This window comes from Pithys albifrons, chromosome 17, assembly GCF_047495875.1.
Source record: "Pithys albifrons albifrons isolate INPA30051 chromosome 17, PitAlb_v1, whole genome shotgun sequence".
Taxonomy (NCBI): domain Eukaryota; kingdom Metazoa; phylum Chordata; class Aves; order Passeriformes; family Thamnophilidae; genus Pithys; species Pithys albifrons.
In genome coordinates this window covers 14,118,200-14,145,984 of record NC_092474.1, presented here as the reverse complement: position 1 = coordinate 14,145,984, position 27,785 = coordinate 14,118,200, and the positions used below count along the sequence as shown (strand labels likewise).

The window sequence follows — 27,785 nt, the reverse complement described above, 5'->3', positions numbered from 1 at the left end:
GCAGAGTGATGGACACCTTTGTCCTCCCCTCCTCCTGCTCTGCAGCACTGGGACAGGCACACTCTGCTTCCAAAACATGCCTTGGGCTGTGCTGCTGCTGCTCCTGCCAAAGCCAACAGCAACCCACTGGCTCTCTCTGCCAGGAGGAATCATGGAATCTTGCAGGTTGGAAAATCCCTCCAAGATCAAGTCCAACCTTTGACCAAATCCCACCATGCCCACTAACTGCTATCACAAAGTGCCACATTTACTTGTTTTCCGAACATCTCCAGTGATGGTGACTCCACCACTGCCCTGGGCAGCCTGTGCTTTACAACCCTTTCGGGGAAAAAAATTATCCTGATATCCAGCCTGAACCCTCCCTGGCACAACTTGAGGCCATTTCACAGAATCACAGAGGCTGGAAAGACCTCGAAGACCATCAAGTCCAACTTGTGACCCAAAAACACCTTGTCAATCAGATCAGAGCACTGAGTGCCACGTCCAGTCGTTCTCTGGACACTTCCAGGGGTGGGGACTCCACCAACTTGTCCATGTCCTTGTCCTATCACTAACTGCTGGGAGAAGAGCCTGAGGAAGGCTGTGTGTGAGGAGGTGCTGAGTGTCCTTCAGCAGGACAGGGCACCCCGAGCCCCCACCCACCTGCTCGCAGAGGGAGCGGAACCCGAGCTCCTCCAGCCGGTCCAGCTCGTAGGTCTCCCCCAGCAGAGGGTTGAATGGCTTGGCCGTGCGGTGCACAGTGGTGGAGTAGGAGGACACGGAGAAGGCGGCGACGAAGCACATCTGCTCCGTGGAGCTCTCGCACTTGACCGCCTTGTCCAGCAGCTCGTGGTACTCCAGGTCCTCTGTGAGCCGCTGCAGCATCGACAGAGGCTCATTGAAGTTCACCTGGAGGGGAAAGGACAGGTGAGAGAAGCAGGAAAGACACCTGAGAGACACCAACAGACCCCAAAGCAAGGCAGGGAACACGGGGCTCTGCGCCACAAACTGTTGTCATGGGAGCACCAAGGCTTGGAGTCCCCAGCTGAGGTGTGGGGCAGCCTCATGGGACAACCAGGGATCATCCCAGGCATCAGTCTTGACCCCCAAAATGAGTGTCAGCAGCAAGACCAGCCCCTCCTGCCTCCCAGGGAACATCCCATTGGACACAGTGACATGGGACAAGGATGTGCTGCTCCCCAGGTTGTCCTCACCACCTCCTCTCAAAGCCACCCCTGTGCCAGGCTGACCCAGCTGCTCAAAAATCCTGCTCTGGGGGTTTCTCTGCTCATGGGACTCCAGCCCCATGACAGTACCCTTATTTTTTGCTCTGGAAATACTGAAATAAAAAAAATTTGAAAGAAGGATGGAGCCTCACAAGGTCTTCTGCCTCAAATACACATGAAATTCACTTTTTCATTTCAGTTCAGAATAAAGAAATACATTTTAGGAGCAGATGGCTGAAGGATGGGAGAACTTCTGTAAGCCAAGTTAAATATTTCATGCTAAAGAAAACAAACTCCAGATTCCAGGATTTAGCTGTTTTTAGATTTTGCACTCAGGGATTTAGCCTGAAAGTGGCAGGGATCTTACAGCATCCAAGAAAAGAGCTGTGCAGAAAGAGCAGCATCACATCCACACAAAGAGCCAATCATCTGGGATAACTCAGGGATGCAGGAATGAAGCTGGCAGCTCCATCCTTGGGCAACAGTGATGTAAAACCCTTCCACGGGGGAGGAAGATGAACCCACCCAAGTCGTTCTCCTCCTTTTCAGTGCTGAAGGTTTGCTCATTCGGAGGGAAAACTAAGAAGCTCTTCGCACAAGAGGGGAGGGGTTGGATCTCAGATGGATCTTTGCACTCCCTGGGGAGGGGATGGATCTTAGAACAACTTGAGAGCACCCCAGAAATGCTCCTAGTCGGTCAGGAATTCAGGTGAAGCCCATGGAATGAGAAATCCCATCACTCAGGGAGCACAGTGGACTCACTGATGGTTCATGCTATAATTAGCCACGTTTCCAAACCAACTTCCCCAAGTCACCTGCTCTGCTCCCTCCTCCTCCCCCTCCTTTCCCACAGTGTCAGCTCCAAAGCCCATGGAGCTGCTGCCTCTCCTGCACCTCTCCATGCACTGAGAGAGGATCTCAATGGCTGTTGGGAGGAGGTAAATTGCCTGTTGTCCATGGGCTGCTTGTTCTGGGGGTGAATCCCCCTAAGAAATGCCGCATGTGCCAGAGATTGTGGGGTGTATCATGGAATCCCAGAATGGTTTGGGTGGGAAGGGACCTTAAAGCTCATCTAGTGCCACCCCTGCCATGGGCAGGGACACCTCCCACCAGCCCAGGTTGCTCCAAGCCCCATCAAGCCTGGCCTTGGACACTTCCAGGGATGGGGCAGCCACAGCTTCTCTGCCCAACCTGTGCCAGGGCCTGCCCACCCTCACAGCCAAGAATTTCTTCTAATACCCAATGTAAACCTGCTCTCTTTCCTACTGCCCTCAGGTTTGGACTCCAGCAGCTCCCAGGATGATTTGATTGACAGGGAAGGTATAAATTTCTTCTCTCCATGCACCAGCAGCTGCTGGGATTTCACATCCTGATCTTATTCCTGTGCCCATCACGCCCTGATCTGCTGCTGCTGCAGAAATGGTACCATCTGGGGCTGGGCTTGGCATCTCAGCTGGAAATAGCACAAGGAAGAGACAGCTCAGCACTCTCACACCCAGAGCTCTGACCCCTCCCTCAGGCTCTGCCTTAGGAAGAGACAGAACACAACCAGTTCAGCATCCAAGCCCCTGGAATGTGCTCCTTCCTCTTTGCCCAGCGAGGGAAGGGCCCTGAACACAACTCCAGGGCTATGGATCACACTTTGCTGGGTTAATTCCGCTCTATCCAGTACCACACTAATCCCCAGGCACTCCAGATGTTTACAGCTCTCCCAAGCTTGCTGGGATTTCTGGGGACTGGTGATGACCTGCTGAGAATGGGTAGCCTGAGAAGGGCTGGTGTGCTCAGAAAAACCAGAGCTGCAGATCTGGGGAGTTTGCTGTGGCAGCAATTGGTTGAGGCACACCTCATTACCTGTCAGAATTAACACACAGCCCAGCCCACTTACCCTCTGTGCAGCCCACGGGAGGGCAGCAAACCCTCTCTGACCAACACAGGGAGCCTTTGCCCCCGGGACTGAGACCAGCAGCACCCAAAATCACCCCCCAGCACCTCCTTCACTAGAAAACAGAATCACAGAATCAGAATCACAGACTATTCGGAGCTGGAAGGACCCACAAGGATCATCGAGTCCAGCTCTTAAGTCAATGGCCCACACAGGGGATTGAACCCATGACCTTGGCATTATTAAAACCAAGTTTTTTAACGAGCTGAGCTAATCTCAGGGTCTGCTCTTTGTAAGGAAAAGGAGGCACTCTGGGCCACTGAGGTGGAATCCAGCCCTGCTGTGGTTGGTGCAGGTGGGGCTGAGCCCTGAGCCCCCTGTCCCTGAGACACACACTGGGGAAAACATCACCAGCAACAAGGTGTCTCCTACATGAATCCTCAGGGATTCAGTGTCCTGTGGCCCTCCATGACCCTCTAACAGCTGGATTTGCAGAGGACACGTAGGCAATGTTCCTTCTGCTCCAGATCACCCTGGGGAAAGTCCCGCGGAGGCCCCGGAGATGCTCCAGGACTGCAGCCCCTCTGCTCTGGAGCCAGGCTGGGAGAGCTGGGGGGGCTCACCTGGAGAAGAGAAGGCTCCAGAGACACCTGAGAGCCCCTTCCAGGGCCCAAAGGGGCTCCAGGAGAGCTGGAGAGGGACTTGGGACAAGGGATGGAGGGAGAATGGCTTCCCACTGCCAGAGGGCAGGGATAGATGGTATATTGGGAAGGAATTCTTGGCTGTGAGGGTGTGGAGACCCTGGCACAGGCTGGGCAGAGAAGCTGTGGCTGCCCCATCCCTGGAAGTGTCCAAGGCCAGGCTGGACAGGGCTTGGAGCAACCTAGGCTGGTGGGAGGTGTCCCTGCCCATGGCAGGGGGTGGGACTGGATGGGCTTTAAGGTCCTTTCCAACCCAAGCCATTCCATGATTCTATGACAAGAGGTGATTTCCAAGGGTTTTGCCAGCACAAAATCCAGTGCCCTGGGTTGTGGTTGGCAGTTGGTGACATGCTCCTGTCTCACTCAGGACTGCTGTGCTACCAAGGGCACCAGGCAGGACCATCTGGAGCCATAATCCAAACCCTTTGGACAGCCAAGAGCTGTGCCCAAACTGAACCCTCTGTGCCAGCCCTGGGTGCCAGGGCCATGCTGACTTACGGGCATGGGGATCTTGGAGAGCTCTTTGCCAATGCAGTTCTTCATGATGCTCCAGAGGTTAAGGCTGTAGTTGGGTTTGTCAGGAATGCGAGTCCGTCTCCTCTTCTTTGGCAGGAGATCTTTGCACGTGGACTCATTGTAGCTGCTTTGATTTGAGCTCTCAAAGACCTGTGGAAGCAAAGCAGAAAACACAGGTTTGAGCTGGACTGACCCAGCAGGACCCAATCAGATCCAGCACCTCCCAGGAGCAGCAACCACACCTCAAGAGACACCGTGTGCACTTGTGCTGGGGAGCACTGATGGATGTCTGTTCTCCAGGGAAAAATGGGTAAAACTGTCCCCCAACACCCTCCTGTTTCCCTGAGGAGAATGTTTAGGATGCTCATGGAAGACTGTTGACATCTATCCCCCAACTGTGGCTCACGGAGCAACCACCAGAGAGCACCTGGGACCCAGCTGGAAGGTCCCTCCACAACCAGCTCCTCTGGCTGGTTTCGTGCCACCGTCCCTCCCGCTCTGCGCAGCCAACTCACACTGTCCTCCAGGTTCCAGTCCTCGGGGTGGCCCTCGCTGGCCCCGCTCAGGTTACTGCCCGAACGCCTGTGGAAGGAAACACTGGCTGGTGAACATGGGGAGGGCAGAGGAGGGGACAGGAGAGATGGGGCTGTTGTAGCATCACCTGGAGCATCTCTGAAACACCCCAGAGAGCTGCTGGGATGGAAACAGGGTGACAGAGGCCGTGCAAAGCTGCTGGGAGGGGATGCTCAGGATGGGACTCTCAGTGCCAGCTCTGGGGGCACACACAGACACTCTGCTTTTGTCACCAAGCCCACTGATGTGACCAGGGGTCAGACAACAGGTACCACCAGCCCAGAGGCCCAGGGAGGAATAAGGGCAGGTGACACAGCTGCCACAGGGCAGGGTTAGATGGGATATTGGGAAGGAATTCTTCCCTGGCAGAGTGGGGAAGGCCTGGCACAGTTTCCCAGAGCAGCTGTGGCTGCCCCATCCCTGGAGTGTTCAAGACTGGGTTGGACAGGGCTTGGAGCAGCCTGGGATAGTGGAAGGTGTCCCTGTCCATGGTGGGGGGTGGGACTGGATAACACCTCCTTAAATACATCTTCACCTCTGTTTGTCACTGTCTAATTAAAAGGGCCCTGGCACAGGTTGGGCAGAGAAGCTGTGGCTGCCCCATACCTGCAAGTGTCCAAGGCCAGGCTGGACAGGACTTGGAGCAATCTGGGATAGTAGGAAGTGTCCCTGCCCATGGCAGAGGGTGGAAGGAGATGGGCTTTAAGATCCCTTTCAGCCCAAACCATTCCATGATGCTGTTAAGGCCAGGTGCTCCCTGCCCCTGCCCGATGCTCTGAGGCATCTCCCTCCAAGTCGCTGCTCCCATCAGCTGCTGGAGCAGAGGACTCAGCTTTCCCACAGCACAGGCTTGACACCTGCCCTTCCTCCCCTTCTTCACTTAAGCTGGTGCCATCCTGAGCGTGGGTCACTCCAGCAATGCAGGAGTAGCCAGACAGGGAGCCCTGGGCAGAGGCTGGGAGGAGTTTGGGAGGGGTTTGCTGGGTGACATGCCCGCAGAGTAACCCCGTGGGAGAGAGGGGATGCTGCCCTGGGGCCTGAGGCAAATGCCAGGCAAGGCAAACCAGCCCCCCCTGTGCTCCCAGCCAGGCTGGGGGCTCCTACCTGTGGTGTTTGGGGTCTGCAGTTACAGTGATAAAAGCTGGTGCGTCCTCCATGGCATCGAAATATTCTGTCTCCTCATCTTCATCACTGGCCTCTCCCTTTGCAGACTGCACACTCCCTGTTGGCACAAACGGTTTGAGGCACTCAGGGCTGCTGGTGCCCTTCAGAACCCATCGGGCACGGTCTGTACCCAGAGCACCTCCTGTGTCCCCTCCACACTGTTCTCTCCTCTCCCTCCCCTCCACAACGAGAGGATTCCATATCAATTTCCAGCTCCTAAAAGCAAGGATGTGCCCTGCTCCCCACTCCAGGCACACAGGACTCCCCTGCCACGCTCAGCACCCCCAAAACTGTCCCCAGCTGCCTGGGGCTGCCCCAGGCGCAGGACTCCAACACCCACTCCAGCACCGCCCCGTCCGCCGGGAAATCCGGTTTGCATTAGAGCAGGAAAGGAAAGTCACGTGTTTCAGGTGATGCTCAGGGAGATTTTCCACCCCTTGGGGTTTCCACCCTGCATTTATAAACATTTCTTGGCTGCAGTGGGAGAGATCGATTGCTGTGACACTGGGAGCAGACAGTGAGCAGAGCCCCTGCTGGGGGGGTGTCACCAAGCCCCTCCCTACTCCTGCCCCTCCTGGGGGGGTCACCAATCCCCTCCCTATTCTTGCCCCTCCTGGGGGTGGTCACCAAGCCCCTCCCTGCTCCTGCCCCTGCTGGGTGGGGTCACCCACCCCCTCCCTGCTCCTGCCCCTCCTGGGGCGCTCACCCACCCCCTCCCTGCTCCTGCCCCTCCTGGGGGGGTGTCACCCACCCCCCTCCCTGCTCCTGCCCCTGCTGGGGCGCTCACCAACCCCCTGCCTGCTCCTGCCCCTGCTGGGTGGGGTCACCCACCCCCTCCCTGCTCCTGCCCCTGCTGGGTGGGGTCACCCACCCCCTCCCTGCTCCTGCCCCTCCTGGGGGGATCACCAACCCCCTGCCCACACCTCTCCCACACTCTGCACAGGAGCAGCGTCACCACCTCAGCAGGATTTGTGCCTGTCCCTGCAACCATTTCCACCCTGCTCTCCCCAGCTGTGCCACAGAATTGTTCAGGTTGGAAAAGCCCTCTGAGACCACAGTCCAACCATTCCCCCCACACTGCCAAGGCCACCACTGACCCATGTCCCCAAGTGCCACATCCACAAGGCTTTTAAACCACCCCAGGGATGGGGATGGCACCACTGCCCTGGGCAGCCTGTTCCAATGCCAGACAAACCTTTCCATGAAAGAACGTTCCCTAATATCCAAGCTAAAACTCCCCTGGCACAACTTGAGGCCACAAGGAAAGAGGGCACTGCCTGGCACAACCCTCATCCCCAGCTGCGGCTGTTCTCTCCCTTGGGTCTTATATCCTTTAAAAATAAGACACAGCACTATTTGCACTTTGGGCAGCTGCAACTAATGCTTCCCTCAGGGAAGGACATTTGGCAGGAATCTGCAAAGCTGTTGGATCTTGTTGCAAAGAAGCACTGGTTGTTGCACTGCCACCCCACGCAGCCAACTCAGCAGTGCCAGGGCACCCCGGGCTCCCTCCCAGCACCGTGGCTGCCCTCCAGCACCCGGAGATGTGCCCACCCATGAGGCTTAAAGCTCCCAAAATACCCTGGAATAGTGTGAGTGAGCTGGGGATCCAGCCCTCTCCTGCATCTGTATCCTGGGGGCATCCAAGTCCCCGCGCAAGGACAATTAGGAATAATTATGGCATAATGGGATCCGTTTAAATGTGCACCACGGGCATGGAGCACCACGGGCATGGAGCACCAGGGGCATGGAGCACCAGGGGCATGGAGCACCAGGGAGCACCATGGGCATGGAGCACCATAGGCAGGGAGCACCGTGGGCATGGAGCACCATGGAGCACCAGGGGCAGGGAGCACCATGGAGCACCAGGGGCATGGAGCACCATGGGCAGGGAGCACCGTGGGCATTGAGCACCATGGAGCACCAGGGGCAGGGAGCACCACGGGCAGGGAGCACCATGGAGCACCAGGGGCAGGGAGCACCAGGGGCATGGAGCATCACGGGCAGGGAGCACCATGGACATGGAGAGCCTGGTGTGCCTGTCCCAGCCCAGGGTCCCACAGAGCCCGGTGTGCCTGTCCCAGCCCAGGGTCCCACAGAGCCCGGTGTGCCTGTCCCAGCCCAGGGTCCCACAGAGCCCGGTGTGCCTGTCCCAGCCCGGGGTCCCACAGAGCCCACTGTGCCTGTCCCAGCCCGGGGTCCCACAGAGCCCACTGTGCCTGTCCCAGCCCGGGGTCCCACAGAGCCCGGTGTGCCTGTCCCAGCCCGGGGTCCCACAGAGCCCACTGTGCCTGTCCCAGCCCGGGGTCCCACAGAGCCCGGTGTGCCTGTCCCAGCCCGGGGTCCCACAGAGCCCGGTGTGCCTGTCCCAGCCCGGGGTCCCACAGAGCCCGGTGTGCCTGTCCCAGACCGGGGTCCCACAGAGCCCGGTGTGCCTGTCCCAGCCCGGGGTCCAACAGAGCCCACTGTGCCCTGCCCAGCCCGGGGTCCCACAGAGCTCATTGTGCCCTGCCCAGCCCGGGGTCCCACAGAGCTCATTGTGTCCTGCCCAGCCCGGGGTCCCACAGAGCCCGGTGTGCCTGTCCCAGCCCGGGGTCCCACAGAGCCCGGTGTGCCTGTCCCAGCCCGGGGTCCCACAGAGCCCGGTGTGCCTGTCCCAGCCCGGGGTCCCACAGAGCCCGGTGTGCCTGTCCCAGCCCGGGGTCCCACAGAGCCCGGTGTGCCTGTCCCAGCCCGGGGTCCCACAGAGCCCGGTGTGCCTGTCCCAGCCCGGGGTCCCACAGAGCCCGGTGTGCCTGTCCCAGCCCGGGGTCCCAAAGAGCCCACTGTGCCCTGCCTAGCCCGGGGTCCCACAGAGCCCTGTGTGCCTGTCCCAGCCCAGGGTCCCACACAGCCCACTGTGCCTGTCCCAGCCCGGGGTCCCACAGAGCCCGGTGTGCCTGTCCCAGCCCGGGGTCCCACAGAGCCCGGTGTGCCCTGCCCAGCCCGGGGTCCCACAGAGCCCACTGTGCCCTGCCCAGCCCGGGGTCCCACAGAGCCCGGTGTGCCCTGCCCAGCCCGGGGTCCCACAGAGCCCACTGTGCCTGTCCCAGACCAGGGTCCCACAGAGCCCACTGTGTCCTGCCCAGCCCGGGGTCCCACAGAGCCCGGTGTGCCTGTCCCAGCCCGGGGTCCCACAGAGCCCTGTGTGCCTGTCCCAGCCCGGGGTCCCACAGAGCCCACTGTGCCCTGCCCAGCCCGGGGTCCCACAGAGCCCGGTGTGCCTGTCCCAGCCCGGGGTCCCACAGAGCCCGGTGTGCCTGTCCCAGCCCGGGGTCCCACAGAGCCCTGTGTGCCTGTCCCAGCCCGGGGTCCCACAGAGCCCACTGTGCCCTGCCCAGCCCGGGGTCCCACAGAGCCCACTGTGCCCTGCCCAGCCCGGGGTCCCACAGAGCCCTGTGTGCCTGTCCCAGCCCGGGGTCCCACAGAGCCCGGTGTGCCTGTCCCAGCCCGGGGTCCCAGCACGGTGGGCGCGGTGCTCACCCTTGGCGGCGCTGGAGATGCTGGCGGTGGCCGAGCCCAGGCCGGGGGCGCCGCGGCAGGCACGTTCCAAGCTGTTGTGCTGCTTGGCTAACTGCTCGATGGTCTCCTCCAGCCGGATGCGCTGCTCCCGCTCATGCTGCAGCAGCCGCTGCCATTTGCGGCTGTGGCTCTCGGCTAAGTCCAGGAAATCACGGCAGGCCTGGGTGGGGAGGAAGGCACAGAGAGACAGGTCAGCCCCGGCACAGCTGGGAGGTGTCACCCAGCCAGCACACGGTGGCCACAGAGCTGGTGCCACAACACCTCCACCCTCCTCCTCCTCTTCTCTGGGTCTCTGGTTTCCTGAAATGCAACTCCACAGCTCTGCACAATTCCCACACCCACGGGGCCAAGGGCAGCTCAACTCCAACCATCCAAACCTGAACCACCTCCAAGGAGATGGAGGATGCAACATGGACAACTGTCCTGAGTCCATGGAGCCTCCATGGTGTCCCATCTCTAGGGCAGTCTGGCCTGATGTGTCCCCACCCCACCTCCTGTCCCTGTCCCTGTCCCCATGAAGCCCAGGCTGGGTTCTCACAAACCTCAGCCAAGCAGCCACTTCCATCCACAATCCAGCAAATGAGGAGAAGCTGGATAGGACAGTGGTGCCCAAGGTGACAGCCATGGACAGGAGAGGATCATAGAACCATGGAATGGTTTGGTTTGGAACAGACCTTAAAGCTCAGCTTGTTCCAGCCCAGGCCATGGGCAGGGACACCTTCCACTAGCCCAGGTTGCTCTAAGCCCTGTCCAGCCTGGCCTTGGACACTCCCAGCTTCTCTGGGCTGCTCAAGGCAGAAGCCAGAAATCTCTGTGCTCCAAAGAGGCAGAGAGGGAGGATGCCCAGCTCCTGCCTGGAGCTGCACAGCCCAGGACACAGCACCCAGCCCTGTAACACGTCCCCATCCCCTCCCCAGCAGGCCCTGGGGAACCCTCAGCCATGGGGACACCCACAGACACATGGGGCACAGGGAAGGAGGGCTTAGGGGATGCTCCAGGGCAGGGAGCACCAGGCAGGGGACAGCCAGGACACCATGGCCCAGCCCTGGGAGCACCGGACACCCGGTGGGAGATTTCCTGGAGCAGGATGTCCAGCAGGGCTGGAATGCTGCTGGCTGTCCCACACTGCCTTGTCCCAGACAATAGTCTGACAGGACAGAGCAGGCCCTCACAGCTCTATTTTTAGGTTCTCTTCCATCCTGGATGGAACCCCATGGCTTCGGCACATCCTCTGCCACCCACCCCACGTGCAGCTGAGCACAGAGGCAGGGCTGCTGCTGCTCCTCCTCCTCCTCCCTCCAATCTCTGTGAGGTGGGATGCACTAAATGTTTTTCACCTTACATTTATAAGTAGGAAAATATGATTTTTATGGAAATTCTCCAGGAGTCTGGAGGCAGCTTGCAGGCAAATTAACTGTGCTTGTGCTGTGGCTGGTAGGTCCTCTGGATAAATGCTGGATGAAGAGCTCAAAACTACTCAGAAGGGCTAAAACCAGAGTTTTGGATGTCTGACAGACTTTCAGCCCTCCCCAGAACTTGGTTATTTTCTGTTTCCAGCTATTTGGATTCCATATGTGTTTTATTCAGCTCTTGGCAGGTTACTCAGAATTTGGGCTGCAGGTGGCACCTGACTATCGAGGTATCTCCTGGTCAGGTAACAGGTTCAGGGCTACAGCTTCCATGACCTGACCTGATTTTACCAGGATTTGTTCAAGAAAAGCTCCAAATCATCAGTTCTTCATCAAATCTTTCCTTTGGATAGGAGCAAGATTTGAGAATCATCCAGGGAAAGCAGTTTCTCCTCTAATAACCTGAGCAATGATGATGACAAAGCATTAGGCTTTCATCTCTTAGGTGGAGAAGCACAAAGCAGAGGGAATGAACATATCATCAGAAAGAAAGATGCAGGGGGTGGGCACAGGTGGCTTTGGTGACAAACCTGAACACTGCTGTCCCCTGTCCCCAGCCTCACCTCGAGGATCCCCTGGTCATGGGAAGAGGCAGAAACCAAACTCAGATCAGTTAAACAAAGGATAAACACATCAAGTTAGGAAAAAAATAAATAAAATCAGTGTAACCCATCGTATCTAAGAGGATTTCCTTCCCATACACTTGCAGCCTCAAAGGACCTGACCCTACATCTCTGTTCCCTCCATCCCCCCTTTGCTGCCTCTCCAACTGCAAAGAGGGGTCAGGGTCCTGCCCCCCCAGATTCCTTGCTGTGCTCCCATCCCCCACATGTGTTCAAAAGCAGGGGCAGTTCTGGGCCCCTCTTGACAAGAAGGACATTGAGGGGCTGGAGCGTGTCCAGGGCAGGAAACGGAGCTGGGAAGGGGCTGGAGCAGCAGGAGGGGCTGAGGGAGCTGGGGGGGCTCAGCCTGGAGAAAAGGAGGCTCAGGGGGGACCTTCTGGCTCTGCAATCCCTGCCAGGATGGGGGAGCCAGGGTGGGAGTTGGGTTTAGATTGGATATCAGAGAAAATTCCATCATGGAAAGGGCTGTCCAGCCCTGGCACAGCTGCCCAGGTCAGTGGTGGAGTCCCCACCCCTCAGGAGATTTAAAAGCCATGTGGATGTGGCACTTGGGGACATGGGCAGTGGTGGCCTTGGCAGAGGTGGGGGATGGTTGGACTCGATGATCTCAGAGGGCAAGACAAGACCTGCATTCTCAGGATGCTTTGCACTGAGTTTTCACCTTATTCTCTGGAAATAACCTCTCTCCCCACCCCAGAAAGGCCTGTGGGCAGCCACCCACAGCCCCAGAGCCCACGGGGTCCTGCCCTGATGCTTCACACTGAAGCCTCTGGCAGTTCAAACCTCAAGTTGGCTGCCTCTTCTTCTGTCCCACTGATGTGCTGCACTAGGAGGATCCAACAAGGGCAAGTAGTGGGATAGTGGCCATGACCTTCCCAGCCCAGCAAAGCTCATTATGTGCTCCGAAGGTCCCTCTGCAGGCAGAGGGCTCAGGAATGCCCCTTCTGGCACCGAGGGTGGAATCTGATGGCTGTTCCCGGCTCAGGGGTGAGAGCTTTAAAACCATGCCCTGGGAGATGACCTGTAATTATCCTACTGCAATTAACGACGGGTTGGAAGGTGTAATGGGGAATTAGGGGGAATGTGGGTAATTACAGAGCAGAGCTTCGTGTGGGCTGGGAGCTGGAGTGGAGAAAGTGTTCCATAAACTGATGGGAATCAACATCCTAAAGAAAAATCACAGCAAGTCACACCTCAGATTCTCCCATCCCAAGGTGGTCAAGCTTTGCTGAAGATCAGTGCTGCATCCCAAAGGGAAATCTGCACTTACAGCCATATAAAAAAATCCCAGTGATGGAGCACATTTTTCAGTGTGGCAGAGCATGGGGATGTCTTGGCAAGATGACCAGGATGGTCCTTACATGGCCACAGATCCCACCACAGGCTGCAGAACCTCCATGGAGCAGGGCAGGGTGCTCCAGGCAGCATCCCACAGCTTGTGTCCATATGGATTTAGGAGCCATCTGGGGCATGTGGAGGGTTTAGTCTCTGTCTCTGAAGGCTGCAGGACCCCCCCTCTCTGCAGCCTGTCTATAATTCAGACACTGGTTTGATCCAAACCCTGATCAAAGGATCCAGATTCACCCAGGCAAGGATCATGTTTGCTCCTTGGGAGACAAGTGATGCCAAGGGTGGAAAGGGGGAATATCCTGCAGGAGGGATCTCCCAAGCCCAGCCCCACTCTGCCAGCAGCAGCCAAGCAAATTAACATTATTAATTTAGGTTTGTAGCCCCTACAGCCAAGACAGCACAGAATTCCACAGGGATGCTTGCCAGAGGTGGAAGCAGCACCAAACAGGGCTCAGGGAGTATTTTTTCACTGTCTCTGTCAACTGAGCTCAGTCCTAAGCCAGAACACAGCCCAGAGTCCAGTGTGGAGCAGGGGCAGCACCAGCCTGTGGGCTCCCCAGGGCTGCAGGACACTGGGGTGAGTAGCTCAGACAAGAGTATCCCAGCTCATCCCTGGCTCCCATCGCTAATCCCCCTGGCTCAGTAACAAGGTACAAACAATCCCAGGCACTGAGCAGGAGCAACACCTTGAAATCCAGCTTATAAAATTCTCATGGAGTGGTGGCTAAACTGAGTTCCAGCTGAAGCTGCTCAGGGTTGCAAGCAAGACACAGCCACAAATCCATGCTAGGCTGGCACAGGGACACAGGGCAGTCCAAAGGACAGCAGTGCCCAGCTGCAGGATGAAAGCACAGCAGAAGTGATTCCCCAGTGAGCCTCAGGGCTGTGCACCTGAAGGTACAGCCTCAGGAGGTGCTGCCCTCCCCAGAGCTCTCCCAGGACCAACCCTCCAGGAGAGGATGCCTTGCCCATCCCCACGTGCTTCCCATTCCACCAGGACACTGGTTTTAGCCCTCACAGGAGAGGGTGGCAAGCACAGGAGGTAACACAATGTGACCTGGATTTTGCCCCAGGCCAGAGCTGGATGAAATCCCCAAGTCCAAAGGCTGTTCTGTCTCACCATCAGCAGCACAGTCAGGGCTGGAGAGCAGTGGCCAAGTCGACAGGTGACCAGTGACCAGAGATAAAGCCAAGCTCCATCCACCTGCAGTCCCAGAGCCCAGGGAATCTCAGTGTTACCTGCAGCCAGGTAGCAGGAGAGACAGAGGTGGTTTCTCCTCCTCTGTGTGTCTGGACCAAGCTGTTGTAGCAGGTCCTAATCCAGCACTGGGCAGTGGAGCTGTAAATCATTGCCAAGGATGGGCAAAAGAGCATGTTTTCATGGAAAAATACCATCAAGGCTCCTGCAAATTCCCATGAAGGAAAAGGCAAGGTGCCATCAAGACCCTGCTGGGGAGCAGGATGTGAGAGACAGTGCCACCAGCTCCACAGTCTGTCCCCATGCCCAGGAACTGCTGCCACCAGGGGCACATTTAGCACCTTTCACACATTTGTCACGGCAAATATACCCGATTTCACAGCTTGTTGCAGGCTAATGGGAACAGCCTTAACAGGCCAGGGATTATTTATGCAGAGGAAAACGATCACCCGAGGTCATCAGTGTCCTGCCAAGGTGGTGTTGTCACACACCCGAGGGGATCTCCTTCCCCAGTGCAGCAAACAGTCAAAATCAGATGTAAGGAACAAAGAGATGAGGTTAATTAGCTTGAAAGGGTAAATGATCACAGCGAGGGCTGCCAGATTTCATAGAATCATGGAATAGTTTGGATTGGAAGGGACATCAAAGCTTATCTTGTTCCACCCCCTGCCATGAGCAGGGACACCTCCCACTGTCCCAGGCTGCTCCAAGCCATGTCCAACCTGGCCTTGGACACTTCCAGGGATGGGGCAGCCACAGCTTCTCTGTCCAACCTGTGCCAGGGCCTCCTCATCCTCACAGGGGAAAATTTCTGCCTGGGGTTGAAGCACAGGAATGAAAACCTCTGGAGCAGACCCAGAAAGGCTGAGCACATGCTCAGAGCTGCAATCCCAGCTGTCCCCAGAACACGGGGGAACAGCCCTCCAAAGCCAACCTTTGGGGAGGGAAGAGCCTACCAGTGAAGTGCTTGCTGTTGTGGGAGTGCCATCTCCTGCTCCTGAACCCTGGGACAAGGAGCACTTCATGGCCCAGGAGTGACAGGAGAGGAGGCAACGCCAGATGCGTTCAATCATCTCTTCTTCATCAGGGAATAATCCAGCAGGAGCATCACTTCCCTCCCCAGGGACAGAGCGAGGTGCCACGTCTGCTGCCTCTGAGATAAGTGCTCCCTTCCTTCCTGGAGTCATCAAAACCCTGGGACACAGCTGGCTGCTGCTTTGTGCAAAACAGTCCCCGAGGGAAGGGCGATTTCGGAGCCTCTGTTTAGAGCTGAACACACTCACACCATGCCAGGCATAAAAATCAGAGAATCACAGAATCGTGGGGTGGTTTGGGTTGGAAGGGACATAGAAGTTCATCTCGTTGCACCCCCTGACATGGGCAGGGCCATGTTCTACTAGACCAGATTGCTCCAGGTTTATCCAACCTGGCCTTGGTGAGAATCACAGAATGTTTGCACCCAGAGAGGGTTAATTTGTCCTTCCTCCCCCCAAAAATACTCTGAGCAGCCAGAAAAAGGGGAAATAAAAGGACAGAGCCAGCCTGAATCCGAAATCATCCTGCACAGACAGTCAGATGGCACCGAGACATGGTTTGGAGTGTGGTCATCTGCTCCACAGTGAGGGTCCCCAGGCCAGGCTGCTGGTCACAGACTGCTTAAATAACAGCACATCTCTCCCAAATCCTTAGAGTGACCCTCAGCACACTCAGGAGCATCCTGGTTATCTGAAACACATTCAGGGACACTGGGAGCTGCTTCCCCCAGGGCAGGGCTGGTGGGAGAGCTGGGCTGAGCCCCATCACATCATGACACCCCGAAAAACCTCGGTGATGTTGCATAAAAACCTGTGAGGGCAGTAGGTGCAAGTTTGACACTGAAAATCAGCCCACTCCCTTTGCATCCAGGGAAAATGAGTGCTGCAGGAATGCACAGACATGGAAAAGATCCTCCGTGCCCCAGCGAGGAGCAGGAAGATACCAGTGCAGAGGAGACTCCAGCCCACCTCAGTTGGTGCCAGAGTGCCACCATCAGCAGCTCACCAGACACCCAGCACCTGTCAAGGTACTCCCAAAATCCCTGACTGTCCCATTCCAGGTGGTACCTTGTGCCCTAGAAGTGCCTGCTCGTCTTTGAGGACTGGGGATTCCATGAGAGCCAGAGCTATACCAAGTTGGAAAGGACTCACAAGGACCATCCAGTGCAACTCCTGGCCCTGCACAGACACCCCAACAATCCCACCCTGTCCCTCAGAGCATCATCTAAACACTCCTGGAGCTCTGGCAGCCTTGGGGCTGTGCCAATGCCCTGGGGAGCCTGCTCAGTGCCCAACACCCTCTGGGGGAACAACCTTTACCTGAGATCCAACTTAAACCTTCCCTGGCACAGCTCCAGCCATTCTCTGGGTCCTATCACTGGTCACAAGACTGAAGAGATCAGAGCCAGAGATGTCCAAGATGAAGATGTCCAAGATAGAGAAATCCAAGGTGGAGACATCTACACTTCCCTGGAAGTCAGATCTGGTCTCCTGCTTGTCTCTCTGGGTGTTTCATCACTTTACCATGTTATTTTGGGCCATCTGCCCAAACACCACAGACACACCAGTGCTCCCTGCCATGAGGCTGGTGCAGCACCACTGACCCAGCCAGACCCACCCTGCCCAGGGGCTCCTCAGAGCCGAGCTCGTCCCGAAGCACCGAGCCCGTCCCGAAGCACCGAGATCGTCCCGAAGCCAGCCCAAAGCACTGAGCTCATCCCAAAGCACCGAGCTCGTCCCAAAGCCGTCCCGAAGCACTGAGCCCGTCCCGAAGCACCGAGCTCGTCCCAAAGCCAGCCGAGCCCGTCCCGAAGCACCCAGCCCGTCCCGAAGCACCCAGCCCGTCCCGAAGCACCCAGCCCGTCCCGAAGCACCCAGCCCGTCCCGAAGCACCCAGCCCGTCCCGAAGCACCCAGCCCGTCCCGAAGCACCCAGCCCGTCCCGAAGCACCCAGCCCGTCCCGAAGCCAGCCCAAAGCACTGAGCTCATCCCGAAGCCAGCCCAAAGCACTGAGCTCATCCCGAAGGACCTCAGCAGGATGAGCCAGACCCTGCCTACAGTGCTGTGTAATCCACCCCACGCAGTAACAGGAGGATTAGTGGGAAGCAGAGGCAAATGCCTGTGCTGACAGGCTCTAATCCCAGCCCCACACAGCCCCCACGGAGGCGGCCACGGCCAGAATCGCTGCACAGTTGGCACAGCAGGAAGTGGAATGAACCAGTGGTGCCCACGGGTTATGACCAACGCAATGCCAGCCTGGAGCTGTAGGAGAAGGATCTGGATCTGGGGTTTGGTGGATAAACAACTAAGGAATTTGCTGGATGCTCCGGAGTGCCACAAGTACTGACCCCTCCATCCAACCCTCACTGAGCAGCACCCAGTGGGCTGTGCTGGCCACACCAGGGGGTTTGTGGGGGCACTGAATGTGACAAGAACATGCTGGGACCAGGACAGAAGATACACTGGGAGCTGAGACTGTGCTGGGGCCTCCTGCTGCAAAGTGGCCATCCCAGAACTGTGCCCTATAGAAGGACTTCCCTGCTCTCCTCCATGAGCATGTCTCAGGCTTGTCCTCCTGAAGCTCTCACCTGCCTGGACAGCAGTGGGGCCTCCCCACTGCCACCTGTGCCAAAAATCTCCTCCCTGGGAAGCTCCCAGCACTGACTTTTCCCCCACAGGTTATCTCCAGGCAGCTGCTGCAAGTTCTTCCTTCCTCTTCCAAACCCACCCCAGGAGCAGGGGGACCCTCCTGGGGTCTGCAAGGAAGATCCAGCACGAGGAGCAGCCAGGAGGAGCAGCCAGGCAGAGCCCTGATCCCAGTGCTGGTGTGCTCTGTCCTGCTGACATCTCCCACGATGACAGATTTAATGAGGCTCTCACTGGCCCTTTCCTCATGCACCCGATGGAGCAGATTCCAGGCTGGAGGAGCATCTGTCCAAGCACACGGCAGCAGGAGCAGCTGGCACTGCCCGCAGGCACCTCCGACCCCAGGATCTGGAGGGAGCTCAGACTGTACCTCGTGTGATGCCTCTGCAAAACTCCCCATAGCACAAGAGGTGCTGCAAGAGCAGCTCATCTGGCAGCAACACCCCCAATCCCACTCATCTCCCTATGCCAGAACTTCTTCCTGGGTAAATCCTTGGGAGAACAGTGCTGCCATTCCAGTGCCCCCTCCCTCAACAGGCACTGGAGGAAGGAGCTGGAGTGAAGCATCTCAGTGCACGAGCCCAGGGAACAGGTGAACACAACCCTTGTAACAACAGGGGCAGCACCCCAGAGGGATTAATCCACTTCCCTGTGGCCCCATTCTGCCCCAAGGTGCCAAAAAGCTCCAGGCAGGGACGAGGATCCCAGGAGGAACAGGCAGGGCTCACCTGGGCTGGTAATGCCTGGCTGGGCTGTCTCCTGGCTCAGCAGAGCTGCTGATTAACAGCAGGCACTGCTGACAGGGCAAGGCCTGTGCTGAGCCCACCAACACACAGCCCTGCTGACCCAGCAGCCTGGGAAAACATTCCCAGCTCTCCTCTGAAGCTGCAATAGAAAGGTTATTGCTCTCAGCCAAAAAAAATCAGGAGGGTGGAGCTGCAAGAGGCACCCTCAGGTGCTGGGGACACACCAGTCCCCCCTCTTCTCACACGAGGTTCAAGGGGAGCACCAGGACAGTCTGAAGCCTCCTGAGGATCAGATGGACATGAGGAGAAGGAGCAGAAGGAGGAAGGGGAGGAAGAGGAGGAAAGGTGAGCAGTTCCAAGGCACAGTGAACAGCCAAAAGCCCCGACCAGCACAAGGGTCCCACAAATACAAATGAGGTCTGAGCACCCACACACTCGAAATAATGCAGCTGGAAGGACTCAGCAACCACGGGGAAGGATGATGATGATGAGGGGAGTGGGAGGAAGGCACTGCCTGTCTGAACAGATCTGATCAGAGACACTCGCACACCTCTAAATTAAAAAAGCCCTCCAGGATGCTCCGCAGAAAGGCACAGCAGCTCTGAGAGCAGGGCCAGGCTCGATCCCGTGTCTCTGCTGCCCCGTCCCCCCCTGGAAGGGACAGACCCCGGGGTGGCACCCACCACCCTCCCCGCACCCACCACCCTCCCCGCACCCCCCAGCAGCAGCAAAGCACCCACCAGTTGTTTCCTGGTCCAAGCGGCACCTCCGCAGCAGGACACAGGGAGCCCTGGCTCCAGCCCTCCCATCCGAGGGGATTAGGGCTGGGTTAGGGATTTAATCCCACGGCCGGGGCTTTTCTGGGTCAGTGACATGGTTTGCAATGCGCTGATTAGTGCACGTGTTGTTAGCGCCGCTCGGATAATTAACACAGGCTGTGCCACGTGGGAACGAGCTCCTCCTGTGCCACCCCCTTGCAATGGGCACAGGGGGCCCAGCCCGGCCCCTGCGGGGGTTGGCTCGGATTTTGGGCAGCACAGCAGCTGCCTGAGGGTGCCTGGGGCCAATGCCTGCCCTGAGGAGGCAAATCCAGGGATGAGAGATGGAGCCTGCAGTTAACCCCTGGTTATAAGGATGCGCAGGGCAGAGAGCTCCACTGGCCATACTGGGCTGAACTGGGGGCAGCCCAGCAGGATGCTGCTCCCTCCCTACTGCCTGAGGCACTCTGAGGGTGGAGAACATCAGGTCCATCGTCCTACCTGTGTCATGATGGGTTTGGGGACCATCACATGTCCATCCATCCCAGGAAGCAGCTCTGCACTGGGACACAGCTGGGTGTGCACCCCAGGGGTACCCTGGGCAGGACATCCCAGATCCATTTCTTCCCAGCTTTAAGCAGCTTTCCAAAGCAGACATGGATACACACCAGGTTTATAAACCATTGGAACTCACACACCAGGCTGGAGACTGCACTGGGGAACCTGAGGCAGCTCAGAGCAGGTGCCCAGCACAGTCTGATTGAATATGGAAACAATTCTGGGAGTATGGATTAATCACAGCAGCATTCCCAGGGGGCAGAGGGGGCTCAGTGCTCCCCAGAACAGCAGAGAAGCTGGGACATGAGGAGGCACAGGAGCTGCTCTGAGGCAGAACATCTTGTGCCCAAGCAGCTGCTCCAGCTCAGTCACTCCAAATACACTGACTCCACTGGGCAGAGGCCACTCAGTCTCCAGCATGGCTGCAGAGAGGTTGGCAGCTCCTTGGACCACTGGCACAGGGTACAGGGCCACCCAAAACTGCTGCTGAGCCAGAGCATGGCCCCAGAGAGGCCCACAGGGAGAAATCCTGCTGGGGCAGGAGGTGCAGCCTCTGCAACATTGCTGGGTGTCCCAACAAGTGTTACATCAACAGCCCGTGGCCCATTCCCCGGAGGAGCAGCACATGTTCTCCATCTCACTCTGGTTCCAGCCCTGTGTTTCACACTCCCAGCAGGTTTGGAGGCTGAAGGGTGCTCTGTGCTGATGTCTCAGCTGCTGGTGCACCACAGAGGTTCACTCCCATGGGAAAGGAAAATTTAAGAGGGGGATCAGTCTGCCTCAAAGGGGGTACCGGCATCCCCTGCAGGACAGGCTGGGGTGGCCACTGGTGCCTCCCAGAGGCAGGTGAGTCCCTCATATCCCCAGCACCACCTGCTCCAGGCAGCCCAAGGGCTCCCCCCTCCCCAAAACCTGCCAGAGAAGCACCTCCCACCCAGCACCACAGCACTGCCCTGGCCACCTCTCACTGCTCCTGCCAGCCTGGCAGAGCCTTCCTCCACCTCTGCTCCTCCACTACCTCAAGGAAAACACAAGCTCACCCAGGAATGACACAGGCAAGCCCAACTGTGCTTCTCTCCGTGCTCACATTCCTGGAAGAAGCACAAACCCAGCCAGGAGCAGAGCAAAGCAGTCACACACTCGCAGCTCAGCCGCCTCCAGGCTCCGTCGTAGCTTCCCCATTCCCATTAAAAACCTATTTCCAGCACCACCCACAGCCCTGGGAGCTCTTCCCGACGCCCAAACTGGCTTCCTCAGTGCATCCACACATCCCTCCTGCCTGCTGTCTGCTGCTGATTTGTGAGAGGGAGCTTTCCCCGTTCCTTGAGCGAGTCTACTCCACTCAGCACTGCACTCCCGATCCGGCTCTGGGCTTCTCATTATCCCCTTGATTTGTTGCTTCTTATTTTCAAACCCCTCCCACTCCTCCCCCACGGCACACTGTGACTTGCCTTCCCGAGTCTGCTCCCCAGCCCTGCTGACACCGGGCTCCTTGGTCCCTGCCAGTCTGGGCTTTTCCCAGTGAGATTCCAAGCAGAGATGGAGCAGAGCCAATGGGCGAGTCACAGAGCTCTGGCCTTAAATGAAAGCCCTGCAACAGCCGGTTCCTGCCCATTTTAAATCCTCACCTGTAACACAATCATGTGGCACCTCCCGCTCTGCCCCTGCCCAAATCCTTCACCCTCCCAGCATCCCCGGCCCAGGTGATGCTCCCGAGCTCCGGAGGAGAAGCACCCGGAGCCGGCAGTGGCAGCACCCAGAGCACGCAGAGAGGTCACCTTCACAGCAAAGCTCTTGCATTTCCATGGATATTTATTCCTTTGCTCCTGCTCGCGCGTTCCCCGCGGCTCCGGGACATTTACATAATCGGATCACAGGCGGCTGGATGGAAAGTGCACATGCGGCCCCGGAGCAGCCATCCCTCCTTCCCAGGAGCACCTACGCCTTCCCTGGAGCACTCACTCCCTCACCAGAGCACTCATCCCCCCTTCTCAGGAGCACCCATCCCTTCCCTGGAGCACCCATTCCCTTCCTGGAGCACCCACTCCTTCAGCAGAGCACCCATTCCTTCTTCCCAGGAGCACCCATCCCTTCCCTGGAGCACCCATCCCTTCCCAGGAGCACCCATTCCCTCCCTGGAGCACCCACTCCTTCAGCAGAGCACCCATTCCTTCTTCCCAGGAGCACCCACTCTTTCTTCCCTGAGCACCCATCCCTTCCCTGGAGCATTCATCTCTCCCCAGGAACACCCATTCCTTCCCTGGAGCACCTATCCTTTCTTCCCCAGAGCACCTATCCCATCTTCCTTGGAGCATCTATCCCTTCCCTGGAGCACCCATCCCATCTTCCCTGGAGCATCTATCCCTTCCCTGGAGCACTCATCCCTTCTCCAGTGTCTTCATTCTTTCCCCCAGGCACCCATTCCCTCATCAGAGCACCCATCCCTTCCCAGGAGCAGTCATCCTTTTTCCAGAGAACCCATCCCTTCTGCTCACAGCCACAGCATCAAACCTCACTGACCTCCATCCACTTCCATGGGATGGATCCACAAGGTTTGGTGGCAGAGCACAGAGATGGAGCATCCATGTGCCAGCACCAGCTGCTGGCTGGGATCTCTGGGGAACACCTGGGGAGCAAGGACAGTTTTATTGCTCCTGCAAGGAATTGCTGGCCTGTTAAAAGCACCCTGTGGTCCCATGGGATATGTGCTCCTTGGAAGTCTGGGGAGCAGGCACTCCATGTGCTTCCCTGGGGCAAAATTCCATGCTCAGTACAGAAGATTTTGGGACCTTTGCATTGGACAGAGCTCTCCCCATCCATGAGGCACTCCCTGGCAGGTCCAGAAGGCACCACCCCATGCTAAAAGGATAAATCAAGGCACAAAATGGGATCCATGCTGGGAAAGGTGACAGCGTGGCTGGGAGCACCAGACCCCATGACGGGGGGGCCAGGCTGGTCCCACCTGCCTGCCTTTCTAACCCACACCCCCAAAGCATTGCTGCTTTCTGGGGGTCTGTGTTCCCCTGCCCACAGCTCCATCACTCCCCCCAAAACAACAGGCTCAGCAGTGAGCTGGGAGAGCCACAACCACCCCGTGGAGCTGCCACGCTGCTCCAGCCCTGCTTCTTCCAGCCCTGCTCCTTCCAGCCCTGCTCCATCCAGCCCTGCTCCTTCCAGCCCTGCTCCATCCAGCCCTGCTCCATCCAGACCTGCTCCATCCAGATCTGCTCCTTCCAGCCCTGCTCCTTCCAGCCCTGCTCCTTCCAGACCTGCTCCATCCAGCCCTGCTCCATCCAGCCCTGCTCCATCCAGCCCTGCTCCTTCCAGCCCTGCTCCATCCATCCCTGCTCCTTCCAGCCCTGCTCCATCCAGCCCTGCTCCTTCCAGCCCTGCTCCATCCAGCCCTGCTCCATCCAGCCCTGCTCCATCCAGCCCTGCTCCATCCAGCCCTGCTCCATCCAGCCCTGCTCCTTCCAGCCCTGCTCCTTCCAGCCCTGCTCCATCCAGCCCTGCTCCATCCAGCCCTGCTCCTTCCAGCCCTGCTCCTTCCACAGCTCAGCCTTTCCCTCCAGCATCTCCTCAGGATGCCCAGCCATGAGCTGAAGTACCAAAGGGTGCTGTTGGAAATGGATCCATGGTATCCACATGAGAACATGCCCAGCCACCCCCCTGGCCCCTCTTACCTGCTCAGAAGTTTGGACAGATCCTGTTTCTGCTGTTTTATCCTGGCACAACAGTTTCTGTGCTATTTCCCACCCTCCAGACAAGCCTCCTTATCACGTCGCAACCACCACGACCTCCTCCTCTTCCTTCTCCTCCTCCTCCTGTCTGGGCTGGACACAGCAAATATTGCTCTGCTCATCCCTTCCCAAAGGCTGCTGGAGAAATCCTCTCCCCAGCAATTCCCTGTCCACATTCCATCATCATTCTGCCTCCTGACAGCACCGGGGGTCTGTCGGCACCTCCCATCAACCCCAAAAACTTCCCCAAACTCTCCATGAGGAGGGCACTGCACAGGCACTCCCAAACTGCTCCAAAACACAAGACACCAACTCAGGAAGCCCTTTGCTCCCCCAGCTACAAAATCCTGCCACTGGGAATGGGGAGGATGCTGCAACCAGGGGCTCCAAATGCCCTCCAGCACCTGCTGGGGATTATTGGTATTTTTTAAAGCCCACATCAAACACCACCTGACCTCCTTCTGCTCAGGGCTGGGACAGCACAGCCACAGCACTGCTCCATTCACAATTCCCCAAGCTCTGCCTTCATACGTTATTCCAAGTCTGTGAGGCTTTGGGATTGGCTTTTTATTCTTTCTTTTGAATATTTTATTCAGTGTCACTCTCTCCCAGAGCTCCCTAGGGAAAACCAGGCTCCCCAGGAAGGGCTGTCTCACTGCAACAGGGGCAGATCCACACCCCAAACACAAGCTGTGTCCAAAAACATCCAGAAAGCACCGTGAGGCTGCACAAGGCAGGGAGCAGGGCAGTGCCAGTCCAGAAAGCACCATGAGGCTGCACAAGGCAGTGCCAGAACACACTTGCCAACCTCCACCAACCACTGGGAGAGCACAGCTGGCACGAGACTCCGAGGGGGTTAAATCCTGTGGCCGTGTGGAACAGGAGCAGCTTCATGGAAGCAGCTTCATGGAAGCAACGAGGATGTGAGGATATGGGTCTCAATCTGCAGCAGGCAACAATTGCTGTGCCAGTCTGAAACTCCCCCACCTCGGAACAGCAGAAAGCCCCTCAGCATTCCCAATGTCCACATTTCCCAGCTTTACACCCAAAACAACCCCAGAGGGCACAATGTAAGGACACAGCAGACCTGTGTTTCTCGGGGATGGTCCATATGTCCGTGCCCACTTCCCAGCTGCATCTTCCCAACTTCCCATCCCCTCACCGCAGTGCCAGCTGGCACCCAGTCCCACGGTAACACAAACCGACCCACAGAGGAGACACACGGGGAGGAACGGGGCTGTGCCAGAGGGACAGGGGAGGCTGGAGGAGAGGGAGGCGAGGGAGGAGGAGGAGGAGAGCACTCACGTTGATCATAGCATTGGAGGTGATGCGGAAGAGCGTGGCGCGCTCGTTCACCGCCTTGATCTTCTCGCCGCTCTCCGCCGGCAGCCGCAGACTCTCCAGCTCGCTCAGCGAGCGCTGCAGGGCCGCGCCGTGCTTGGCGATCAGCTCATTGCACGTGCTCAGGTCCTCCAGCTTACTCGACAGGCTCTTCAGGGGGCCGTGCAGCTCGCTCTTGTCTGACTGCGAGGCGGGCTCCTCGTCACCAGAGTCATCTGCAAGGGAGGGAGGGAGAACACAGAGTTTCCATGGTTACCCCTGGACCGTGCTAACCTGTCATCGCGGCGGGCACGGACCTCCTGCCTCCTTCCAGGGACCTCCTGCCTCCTCCCAGAGACCTCCTGCCTCCTTCCAGGGACCTCCTGCCTCCTCACAGAGACCTCCTGCCTCCTCACAGAGACCTCCGGCCTCCTCACAGAGACCTCCTGCCTCCTCCCAGGGACCTCCTGCCTCCTCACAGAGATCTCCTGCCTCCTCGCAAGGACCTCCTGCCTCCTCACAGAGACCTCCTGCCTCTTCACAGGGACCTCCTGCCTCCTCACAGAGACCTCCTGCCTCCTTACAGGGGTCTCCTGCCTCCTCACAGAGACCTCCTGCCTCGTCCCAGGGACCTTCTGCCTCCCCTCAGAGACCTCCTGCCTCCTCACAGAGACCTCCTGCCTTCTCACAGAGACCTCCTGCCTCCTTACAAGGACCTCCTGCCTCCTCCCAAGGACCTCCTGCCTCCTCACACAGACCTCCTGCCTCCTCCCAGAGACCTCCTGCCTCCTTCCAGGGACCTCCTGCCTCCTCCCAGAGACCTCCTGCCTCCTTCCAGGGACCTCCTGCCTCCTCCCAGAGACCTCCTGCCTCCTCACAGAGACCTCCTGCCTCCTCCCAGGGACCTTCTGCCTCCCCTCAGAGACCTCCTGTCTCCTCACAGAGACCTCCTGCCTCCTTCCAGAGACCTCCTGCCTCGTCCCAGGGACCTCCTGCCTCCTCACAGAGATCTCCTGCCTCCTCCCAGGGACCTCCTGCTTCCTCCCAGAGACCTCCTGCCTCCTCACAGAGACCTCCTGCCTCCTCCCAGGGACCTCCTGCCTCCTCCTGCAGGGTGGCAGCTTCACCAGGACCGGGTCCCAGGGGCTGAGGCCACCACAGCCCCCCAGAGCAGACCATGGTGTGGGGGAACAACGTGGGACACCACCAGGGTCCAAAGAGGCACCAAAGGGTTCCTGTGGCTGCCACCATGATTTGGTTCAGGTTTGAGTGATGGGGGTGGCACATGCTGGTGCCACCAGGCAGGACCACGTGCCAAAACTTGAATTTCCATGCACACCAGTGTCGATCTGCCTGTGCTGGAGTGAACTCCACGGGGGCACTGTGAGCTCCGCTCGGGGCAGGGTGAAGTGTCTCACCCAAGGAAAAGGTCACAAAAACACCAAGGAGAGTAACAGCTGTTACCCACAACCACCTCAAAGGGCAGAAAACTCCACAATCAGCACCTCAGCTACAGCAGAAATGGTTATTCCTGCAACTCCAGAACACTGGGGTGAATTAAATCCATGAAACCAGCACAAAATGACAAAGTGAGTATAACATGGCACTTCTGATCACTCCAGGGGAGGCAAAATCACCCAAAGCAACGAGCAAGAACAGAGCAAGTCCTGCACAGCATCTGTACCCCATCCTTATGCTCAAAGTTCAGCCAAGGGTCCTCCAGGTGCTCCCAAAACCCACTCAGGCAGTGGGGTGGGGGGCAGCCCCTTCATGTCCCCTCCCTCCATCATCTTTTTCTGGACTGTGGAGGGAAAGGAACCAGTAAATCCTGGCTGCAGCTTCTCTGCCAGGCCTGGGGGAGCCAAGGATGAGGGTATTCCCTGAGTCAGCCAGGCACAGAGCTCAGGAATGGCTCTGGTGTAACAGGAGGGGCAGCACATGCCCTTTGTGGGCTGCGAGGAAAGGAGGAAATCCAGGATTCCCTGGCAGGTGGGTGTTTGGTTTCAGTTCCTGGCTCATGGATGAGGGCTTTGGAAATGCTGTGGATACTGAGAGGGATGTTTGACCATCCCTCAGATTGAATCCACAGCTAAGGAGAGGAGAGGGAGAGATCCTTCAGTTACTGTGTTCCGAAGGCAAGAGCTGGAGTGACCTGGATAATGTAACAGGAACATTAACCTGGAGAGGAAACAGGAGCAAAGCTGCACCAGGGCTTGTGGCACCCAGGACAGCTGAGATGGGACAGGGAGCCACAGCCCAGAGACAAGGCTGATCCTCACAGCAGGATCCACCCCACTGCCCAGGGACAATAGGAGAAAACTGCCAGAGAAGATGTGGCTGCCCCATCCCTGGGAGTGTCCAAGGCCAGGTTGGACAGGGCTTGGAGCAACCTGGGACAGTGGAAGGTGCCCCTGCCCATGGCAGAGCGTGGAATGGGATGAGCTTTAAGGTCCCTTTGAACCCAAACAATTCTGGGATTCTGGGATTCCATAAAAATCAGAGGAAACAGAGCACAGAGCAAACCGCAGGCAGCTCATGAAGCACCAGGGCAGCATCTCCCAATGTCACCATTTGGTCCATCTGCAATCCAGCCTGGAGCATCCACAGCTCAGAGCTCTGACAAACACGAGGAGCAGCTGCTGGAGCCAGGAGAGGAAGTGGCCACCAAGGACAAAGGACAATCAGAGCACCCAGGGGAAGCAGCCAAGAGCTTCCCATGGAAGGCAGGCTGACAGCTGAGGTTCTGGGAGCAGGAGCAGAACCCACCCACAGCCTGGGGAGCTGCTGAGCTTGGCCAG

The 27,785-nt window shown here is 57.9% G+C and overlaps 1 protein-coding gene across 7 annotated transcripts in view; it reads right to left on the bottom strand.

The window, feature by feature from the left end:
- Positions 1-27,785, bottom strand: part of OSBP2 (oxysterol binding protein 2) — a 121,547-nt gene that overhangs the window by 10,184 nt on the left and 83,578 nt on the right. For 6 of the 7 annotated variants that reach the window (XM_071571932.1, XM_071571928.1, XM_071571930.1 and 3 more), the window contains 6 exons: positions 24,973-25,223; positions 9,567-9,765; positions 5,985-6,102; positions 4,823-4,889; positions 4,290-4,457; positions 643-888 (listed from right to left, as the gene is read on the bottom strand). In XM_071571932.1, coding sequence (XP_071428033.1) covers positions 643-888; positions 4,290-4,457; positions 4,823-4,889; positions 5,985-6,102; positions 9,567-9,765; positions 24,973-25,223 — 1,049 coding nt within the window. Of the gene's footprint in view, positions 1-642; positions 889-4,289; positions 4,458-4,822; positions 4,890-5,984; positions 6,103-9,566; positions 9,766-19,351; positions 19,436-24,972; positions 25,224-27,785 lie in introns of those variants that run through there. The other variant, XM_071571935.1, reaches the window with a different exon arrangement.